At 38.3% G+C, this 10,132-nt stretch overlaps 1 protein-coding gene across 1 annotated transcript in view; it reads right to left on the reverse strand.

Annotated features, from left to right (window-relative positions):
* LOC111390217 overlaps positions 1 to 8,291 on the reverse strand; it is a 9,703-nt gene extending 1,412 nt beyond the window's left edge. Inside the window, exons 1-7 of the mRNA XM_023015224.1 lie at positions 7,949 to 8,291; positions 7,085 to 7,630; positions 6,786 to 7,015; positions 6,717 to 6,742; positions 6,290 to 6,615; positions 5,931 to 6,187; positions 16 to 187 (exon numbers count right to left, since the gene is read on the reverse strand). Of these exons, the coding sequence (XP_022870992.1) occupies positions 16 to 187; positions 5,931 to 6,187; positions 6,290 to 6,615; positions 6,717 to 6,742; positions 6,786 to 7,015; positions 7,085 to 7,630; positions 7,949 to 8,291 (1,900 nt within the window). The remainder of the gene's footprint in view (positions 1 to 15; positions 188 to 5,930; positions 6,188 to 6,289; positions 6,616 to 6,716; positions 6,743 to 6,785; positions 7,016 to 7,084; positions 7,631 to 7,948) is intronic.
* Between the last annotated feature and the right edge of the window lie 1,841 nt (positions 8,292 to 10,132).

Consider the following 10,132-nt stretch of genomic DNA (forward strand, 5'->3'; position numbering starts at 1 on the left):
AAACATTGTACTCACCTGGAAGGTCCAACTTGTTTGCATTATCGTTTATCTTTTCAATAATTTGAAATGGACCATCGCTCTTCGGTTCCAACTTAGACTTCCTTTGTTCCGGAAACTGCTCCTTCCTAAAGTGTACCCAAACCCAATCGCCAGGCTCGAATGTCACGTGCTTCCTACCTTTGTTCGCCTGCGGTGCAACCAACTTACTTTTGTTTTCAATTTGCGCTTTTATCTTTTCATGGAGTGACTTAATCAATTTCGTCTTCTTTTTGCCATCTAAACTACCATGTTCATTCACAGGTAAAGGAATTAAATCCAAAGGAGTTAGTGGATTAAAACCATATACAATTTCAAATGGAGAATATAATGTAGTAGAGTGAACATCTCGATTGTATGCAAATTCAACAAATGGTAGACACTCCTCCCAACTCTTCAAATTTTTATTGATTATTGTGCGTAACAATTGTGTCATAGTCTTATTCACTACCTCGATTTGCCCATCCGTTTGTGGATGACAAGTTGTGGAAAATAGTAACTTAGTGCCTAACTTACCCCACAAAACTCTCCAAAAGTGACTCAAAAATTTGACATCCCGATCCGACACTATGCTTCTAGGAACCCCATGTAAACGCACAATCTCTTTAAAGAATAAGTCAGCAATGTTCGTGGCATCGTCAGTTTTGTGACATGGTATAGAATGCGCCATTTTGCTTAACCTATCTACAACCACAAAAATAGAATCCCGACCTCTCTTAGTCCTAGGTAAATCCAAAACAAAATCGATCGAGATATCAACCCAAGGCTCACTAGGTGTAGGTAAAGGTGTGTACAAATCTTGTGGTAAAACCTTAAATTTAGCCTTTTTACAACCTATGCATCGACTACAAATTCGTTCAACATCACTTTTCATCTCAGGCCAATAAAAATGCTCCTTCAATACATCTAAAGTCTTTTGAACCCCAAAGTGTCCCATCAATCCACCACTATGTGCCTCACTTACTAACAACTCCCGAATAGAAATATTAGGAACACATAACCTATTTTCCTGAAATAAATACCCCTCATGCCTAAAGAACCTATCAACCACACCTTTTATGCATGAAAAATAAATATCCAAAAATTTAACATCTTTTTCATACAATTCCTTAATATGTTCAAACCCAAGTAGCTTAGAATCAAGAGTAGTTAGTAATGCGTACCTTCACGACAACGCATCCGTCACCACATTTTCCTTACCTTGTTTATACCCAATGACGTATGGAAAGGTCTCAATGAATTCCATCCACCGTGCATGCCTCTTGTTCAATTTATCTTGTCCCCGCAAGTGCTTTAGTGACTCATGATCGGTACTGTATTACGAACTCTTTCGGCCATAGATAATGTTGCCAAGTCTCCAAAGCTCGAACAAGTGCATGAAGTTCTTTGTCATATGTAGGATAATTTAAAGCAGCTCCACTCAATTTCTCGCTAAAGTATGCAATAGGCCTCCGATCCTGCATTAAAACTGCTCCAATCCCTATTCCTGATGCATCACACTCAATCTCGAATATTTTATCAAAGTTAGATAATGCCAAAATAGGTGCTTCACACAACCTACCTTTAATGGTATTAAATGCAAGTTCCTGTTCATCACCCCGATGAAAACCTATACTCTTTTTAACTACTTCCGTGAATGGTGCGGTGATAGTACTAAAATCTTTCACAAAACGCCTATAAAAACTAGCCAAACCATGAAAACTCCTAACCTCCGTTATGCTTTTAGGTATCGACCAATCTCTAATAGCTTTTATCTTTTCATCGTCTACTTCTACCCCATTAGCACTAACCACAAAATAAAGAAAAATAACTCTATACATACAAAACCTACATTTCTTAAGATTAGCTTAGAGTTGTTCTTTTTTTTTTAAACAATTAACACACACTTTAAATGTTCCAAATGCTCTGCTGGGTCTTTGCGATAGATTAAGATGTCGTCAAAATAAACCACAACAAATTTTCCTATAAAAGCACGTAAAACATGATTCATTAAGCGCATAAAAGTGCTAGGTGTATTTGTGAGTCCAAACAGCATAACCAACCATTCATATAAACCATATTTAGTTTTAAAAGCCGTCTTCCATTTATCACCCTCCCACATACGAATTTGATGATACCCGCTTTTTAAATCAATTTTAGAAAATATGCAAGCACCATGTAATTCATCAAGCACGTCATCTAACCTAGGTATAGGGTGACGATACTTTACCGTTATGTTGTTGATAGCCCTACAATCCACACACATTCGCCATGTTCCATCCTTCTTTGGTAAAAGCAAAATCGGTACCGCACAAGGACTCATACTTTTCCTCACGTATCATTTGCTCATCAACTCCTCCACTTGCCTTTGAAGCTCCTCAGTCTCCTTGGGATTACTTCGATAAGCCGGTCGATTTGGAATGACAGCTCCAGGTATAAAGTTAATTTGATGTTCAATGCCTCGAATAGGCGGCAATCCACTTGGTGCATCCTCCAAAAATACATTTTCGAATTCCTGTAACAAAGACTTAGCCAAACTAGAGAGGGATGGGTTAGTTCCCTCAAAATTGAGGAGTGATTCCTTATAAACGAACAAGATCATATCTGTTCTGTCAACTACCGCCCTCCTCAAATCACTCTCTTTTGCAAAGAAATTCACTCGTGTTTTCTCTCTTCTCTCGGGGAACTCTCTTTCTTTTCTCTCTTGTTATTGCTCTCTCTTTGTCTCTCTAATGGCTATCTCAACATTTTCTCTCTTTTTCTCCAACTCACTATTTGCTCTCATTTTTTCTAACTCTTTGACTCTCCTCTCTTCCTCACTTCTCAATTTTAATTGGTCCTCATAGACTTGCGCCGGTGTTAATGGCACAAGAGTAATGGTCATTCTATCCTTAATGAAACTATATCGATTTTTGTGCCTTTCATGCATAGCCTTCCTATCGTATTGCCATGGTCGCCCCAATAAAATATGTACCGCTTGCATTGATACCACATCACACACTAACTCGTCCTTATAACTCCCAATTGACAAATTAAGTAACACCCTTCGATTTACCCTCACCTCGCCACTCTCATTCAACCATTGCAAATTATAAGGTCTCGGGTGTCTCCACAATGTTAAACCCGATTTTTCTACAAGAGATTCGCTAGCTGCATTAGTGCAACTACCACCATCAATTAAAACACTACATACCGTATTGTTGACGTGGCATCGAGTGTGAAAAATGTTCTCCCGTTGCAACTCCAAGTCATCTGCTTTGACATGAGTAGTGAGAGCTCACCTTGAGACTAGTAGATCCCCAACCGGCCCTTCCACTTTTTCTTCTTCATTAACACCTTCCAACACCGGCATGTCATCAAACTCGCCATCACTATCGCTCACAATCTCTCCATTATCCCGCAACACCATCGCCCATTTGTTTGGGCATTGAGAAGCAATATGTCCCGTTCCCAAACACCTAAAATATTTGATGTCCAGATTGTGTAACGGTTGTGCCTCCGATTTTTATATTGGTTTGCTAGCATTTTCATCCTTGTCCTTTTGCCAATCATTTTTACCTCTAGGTGCAGCCCCGTTTTTGTTGTTGTCATTCCACTTCGATTTTCATGTTGGATTAGGAGTTGAAGTACCTAATGGTTGCCTAGACGTCCCCTTTCTCTTCAATTGCCTCTCGACCTTCATTGCCACATGTAACATGTCCTCAATTTCCACATAATGTTGCAACTCTACAACGTTTGCAATATCTCGATTTAACCCATTCAAGAACCGTGTCATGGTAGCTTCCCGATCTTCCTCCACATTAGCCTGAATCATAAGAATTTCCATCTCCTTGTGATAATCCTCTACGCTTTTCGATCCTTAGTACAAACCTTGCAATTTTTGATGGATTTTCCTATAATAGTGACTCGGAACAAACCTCCTCCTCATCAACATCTTCAACTCATCACAAGTGCTAATTGGCCTTTCCCGACCCCTACGCCGTGATGTAAGTACTTGATCCCACCAAGATATCGCGTAATCCACGAATTCAAGCGCCGCCAATTTTACCTTTTTCTCCTCTGAATAATTATAACACTCAAAAATCATCTCAACCTTTCTTTTCCACTCTAAATATACTTCCGAATTGCTTCTCCCCTTAAATTGCGGAATAGTCATTTTAATACTCCCCAAATTTCCGTCTACTTCATCTCCCAAGTTATTCCTACCCCGTCTTTCCATCCTATCACCCCTATGCCTCGCTCGACCCATATCAATGTCATTTTCATCAAAATCATCATCATCACTATGATACTCATCCCTCCTTCCTCTCCTAGATTCACGCCTACCCGGCCCCCTAGCATTAGACATCTCCACTTGTCCCCGGCTAAGATTAGCAATTGTAGTACTGATTTGCGCCATCCATTCCCCTTGTCTATCCACCTTCTCCTTAACATCACCAAGTACCCTTTCAAACCTCCTTATCATGTCCTCCGATGTATTGTTGTCATTACCGTTTCGGCTTGAATTAGAACCTTCTCTTTCCGACATCATATCACACAATTTTTATGCCTCACAAAGATTTCACTCGAAAAACACTCACTGTGGCTTTTTCCCTCTATTAAACTCACCACTCGGCCTTTTACCACTCAAAGTCTCACTCCAAGCACTTCAAAGAACCAAGTGAATTAAATCAATTATTTTACCGGGAATTCAAACAAACTGAATATTAATCGAAGATCATGAGACTCAAAGGACTTGATTAAGTGGAATAGATGAATGTTTTGACATGAATATGTGAATAGACTCAAAAGAAGATTGAAAGAATCGAACCCAATTGAATATCCCAAAATCAAACAAAATGTAGGAATTGTTGTTGGCAGAAAAAACAAAATCAAACAATAATAATATCAATTTTTTTGTTTTTGTTTTTGTTTTTGTTTTTGTTTTTGTTTTTGTTTTTGTTTTTGTTTTTGTTTTTGTTTTTGTTTTTGTTTTTGTTTTTGTTTTTGTTTTTGTTTTTGTTTTTGTTTTTGTTTTTGTTTTTGTTTTTGTACACTTTTTTTTTTTACTCCTTGATGAAAGAAGACTACCAACAACTCAACGAAATGACGAAAAGAAAAACAAGAACGAAGAAGAACTAAGAAAGAACAACTAAAATTGAAGAAGAAACTAAGAAAACAAAATTAACGACTCAAACAAATAAAGAAAAGATATAACATTCAATTAATTTGGAGCCAAAGCTCTGATACCAACTGATGCGAACCCCGTAGCAACGTTGACTACGAAACCCACAACGAGATTGACGAACCCAAGAAAGCCAAATTAATCCAAGAGTTTAGGATTAATCCAAAAGAAAGTTGAACCAAAAAACCCAACAAGAACGATGCTTGAAAGACCCCTTGATCACGCAATTCAAGAATTAAATCCGGTTCTTTGAACGCCACAAGTTAATACTTGATAAGTTCCAAGTTGTTTAATGAAGAACGATGAAGAGAAGACAATACGCCTCACTTTAATTCAATATCAATAATGTCAAAAGTTTTTTTTTAATTGAATGGAAACTCCTATTTAGACTAAACCTAAAAACTAGGTAAAAATCGTACAAAAGTCGATCATCATCCCCAAAATATGGAAAAGAATAAAAAAAAACTAACAAAATATGGAAAATTGCCAAAATTGGAAAATTCACCAAATTTTGGTTGCATGGTTCAACCAAAAATCCATCTTGAGTTTTGGTTTGCCTCCATACGGTCGCATGATGTTTTAGCTGTGCGGCCGCATAGGCTTGTTTTCAGCCTCCGGTTTCATCGCTTGATAACAAATTGATCCAAGTTAATTCGACCTTCGACCCGAACATAAAAGTTGCTCCATTTTGAGTCCCGAACATGGTTCCATCAATGGTTTCTTAAACGAGCAATCCCATCGCTTGTTTCACTTGCTTTATCCTTGATCGTGTCATTGGTCCTCCATCGATTGTTAACGGATCTCGTCCCACACTCGCGTTCATCGTGCTCGACTCCTGGATCATATCAGGTATAGATATGGATGAGAAATTTTGTATAAACCTCCTATAAAAATCTGCATGTCCAAGAAATGATCTAATGTCCTTTACTGTCTTGGGTGTAGGCAATTTAGAGATCAATTCAATTTTTGACTTATCTACTTCTATCTCTCTTGAAAAAATAACATGCCCTAGGACAATACCGGAAGACACCATGAAATGACATTTTTCCCAATTTAAAACTAAGCCTTTTTTTTCACATCTAGCCAAGACTCTTTTAAAATTTAACAAACATGCATGAAAGGAGGTCCCAAAAACAGTGAAGTCATCCATAAAAATTTCCATGCAATCATCTACCATATCACTAAACATACTCATCATGCATCTTTGAAATGTGGTAGGGGCATTGCAAAGTCCAAATGCCATTCTACGAAATGCATAGGTACCAAAAGGATACGTGAATGTGGTTTTTTCCTGGTCTTCTAAAGCAATCTCAATTTGATAGTATCCTGAATAGCCATCTAGAAAACAGTAAAAGGGATGACCAGCCACACGTTCAAATATTTGGTCCAAAAAGGGAAGGGAAAAATGGTCCTTGTGAGTGGCAGCATTTAATTTCCTATAATCAATGCACATGCGCTAACCAGTTACCGTTTTTGTAGGGACTAATTCACCTATTTCATTTTTTACTACAGTGACACCTGACTTCTTGGGGACTACCTGTGTAGGGCTAACCCATTTACTGTCTACAATTGGGTAAATGATTCATACGTCTAGAAATTTAAGTACCTCATTCTTTACCACTTCATTCATTGTGGGGTTTAGCCTACGTTGTGGGTCTCTCCTAGGATTATCCCCTTTCTTTAGATGTATCATATGGGAACAAATTAAAGGACTAATACCTTTGATGTCGGCCATGGTCCACCCTAATGCAGATTTGTGTTCATTCAGAATGTTTAAAAGTTGTTTACATTGTAATACATCCAATTCTGACGAGGTAATGATAGGAAAGGTATCACCTGGTCCAAGGAACACATGTTTCAGTCCTGTAGGAAGTTGTTTCAATTCTGGCTAAGAGCTTTCAATACTTGATGGCTTCTGTCCTCCAGTCCTTTCTGGCAATTCTTCAAACTTGGGTTGCCATGGTGAAGTCCTGTGGTCCTGCAATTTTGCAAAAATAGCACAAATGTTAGCATACTCATTAACATCAAAACCACATAAAATTTTAGAATTTAGGATAAAAGAGCTCAAAGGGTCAGAATCAATTGTTGTGGGTGCTTCCTCCTGAGTGAGTGCATCAATCATGTAGGTTTGATGGCATTCATCTTCTTCCGTAGGTTGTTTGGTGATATGGAAAATATTGATTTCTAGAGTCATATTTCCAAATGTCAACTTCATCAGACCATTCTTGCAATTGATAAGAGCATTAGTTGTAGCAAGGAAAGGTCTACCAAGTATAATAGGGATTTTAGAGTTAACATCCACCTCAACCTTCACATATAATACCAAGAAATCAACGGGATAGTAAAATTTATCAACTTGAACTAACACATCCTCAACTACTCCCCTTGATCGTATGGTGGATCGGTCAGCTAACTGTAGCGCCACTGAGGTGGGTTTCATCTCTCCTAGACCTAGCAACAATTATATAGCAAAAGGCATGAGGTTAACACTAGCTCCTAAATCAAGAAGGGCTTGTGTAAACTCACGATTTCCAATGACATAAGAAATGGTAGGACAACCAGGGTCCTTATACTTTGGTGCGATCCTTTGTTCTATCACAGCACTCACTTGCTCGATCAGAAAAGCGGTTTTCTTGACATGATGTTTTCTCTTCACAGTACATAAGTCTTTAAGGACTTTAGCATATGTAGGAACTTGGGAGATCACATGCAAGAGAGGCAAATTGATTTTGACTTATCTGAGGTATTCTAGGATTTCATTATGCTGACCTGTTGATTTCGAAGTCGACTTGAGAGCTTGAGGGAAAGGTATTCTAGCTAGGTTTTCCGCAACTTCCTCACTAGGACTGCTCTCATTAGGCTCACTTGGCTCTTTTCCGTTCTCTCTAGGTGGAGAGGTTGGTTCTACAACCTTTCCTGATCTAGTGGTTATGGCATTTGCCTCCTTAAAATTGGTTTTTTCGGATCCTGAGGTTTGTGCCATGTGTTGCCCTTTTGGGTTTGGTTGAGCTTGGGCTGGAAACTTCCCACATTCCCCTACAGCTAAGGCATTGGTTAATTTAGACATATGATTCTTTATCTCTTTGTTTTCCTCGACTACCTTGGCAATCATAGTCTCAAAATTTTGATTTGTTTTGCCTTGTGCCTCGATGAATGCATGTAGGGTGTCTTCTAAGGAATTCCATCGAGTTTGTTAGGCATGTTGTTGGTTCTCAGACTTCTAACTAAAGTTGGGATGATTCCGCCACCCTGGGTTATAGGCCTCGGAGTAAGGAGTGTAGGGCTTTTGATATATGCCTAAAGCATTATAGTGTTCCTCATAAAGTCCCATCATCTCAGCATAAGTAGGACACTCTTGTGCTAGAAGATCACTCCCTCCACACACAAAACAAGGCTCTAAAGGCTCAACACGGGAAACAAATCGAGTGGTTTTTGAATCCTTAGCATGCAAGTTTTCAAGTTCTCTAGTAAGGGCTTCTACTTTTGCTCTAAGGTTATCTTCCTCCTTAAGATGATAAATACCTGTGCTATTTGAGTTTCCAGTGGATCGTAACCTATTAGTACTCTCGATGGCATTAGGTCCAGTCCAGGTATGGGCTTTCTCAGCTAAGTCATCTAAGTAGTCTATAGCCTCATCCGGATCTTTTTGCAAAAATTCAACATTACACATCATTTCAATAAATTGACGCTCCCTACGTAATAATTCCTCATAAAAATAGCTCACAATGCGCCAACTTTCATAACCGTGGTGGGGTCAGAGGGCTTGCAATTCTTTGTACATTTCCCACGCTTGATATAAAGTTTCACTCTCCTTTTAAGTGAAAGATCAGATTTGCTTTTTCAATGAAGTTGTTTTGTGGTAGGGAAAGTACTTGCCAAAGAATGCTTGAGTCATTTCAACCCAAGTCCCAATCGAACGTGGTCGCAATGAATACAGCCAGCTCTTTGCTCTTTCTTTAAGAGAAAACGAAAAAAATATAAGCCTGGTTGCATCCATTGTACCACTTTGATTGTGGGAAGTTGCAAACACCTCTTCAAATTCCCTAATATGCACGTATGGGTTTCATTTTCAAGATCGTGAAAGGTGGGAAGAAGTTGAATCATTCCTGGTTTAAGGTCCATACGTGACATATTAGGTGGAAATATAATGCATGATGGTGTAGATGTGCGTGTGGGGTGAAGATAATCATGCAAAGTCCTACTTGGTGCCTCTTCATGTTCACTATCAGTCATTGTGTTATGTGATGTGATGTGTGTGCCAATAGATTCAGTATCAAAGAGACGATTAGGAAGAAATTCAAACAGTGGTTGCGGCCTTGCAATGAATCGTCCCTCCTCGTCTCGATCTCTGTTCATAAAGCACCAAAAAAATATGGAATTTTGTGAGAAATAATAGAATAAAAACTAATAAAATTAAACTAACTAAAAAAATGTAAAAGAGGAACGAAATCACCCTTTTGCTCAAGAATCCTTCAATTATTTGTACTATCTCCCTGGTAACGGTGCCAAAATTTGATTACGCCCAAAGAATAACGCAGTGATTGTAGTACAGCTTTGGGGTGTCGTATCCACAGGGAGATGGAAGATTTCTCAAAGGATCAAACAAATTAGAGTTTTCGTAATTAAATGTGGGAATGATTTGTCACTTGGAATAAAAATTAATTATCAATATACGAAATTAGTGAAGCGTCGAAGTTCCCCCATTGGATTGGATCAATCAACATCAATAATTCATGTATTTTTATTCAATTAGAGGTTTTCTACCCAACTCTCTAATTAGAAGATTTAATAACGAAGTCCAATTTTATTCCAATTATATTTTTAGAATCTAGATTTTATATAACACATTCGCACATTTTTATTAGAATAAGATCAAAGGTCGACCATATACGTCAGGCATAATGCAGTAATCAATCCTCCAATAAAGTGATATTAAGATTAAAATTCAACAAT

The sequence above is a fragment of the Olea europaea genome, unplaced genomic scaffold (assembly GCF_002742605.1).
Source record: "Olea europaea var. sylvestris unplaced genomic scaffold, O_europaea_v1 scaffold661, whole genome shotgun sequence".
Taxonomy (NCBI): Eukaryota; Viridiplantae; Streptophyta; class Magnoliopsida; order Lamiales; family Oleaceae; genus Olea; species Olea europaea.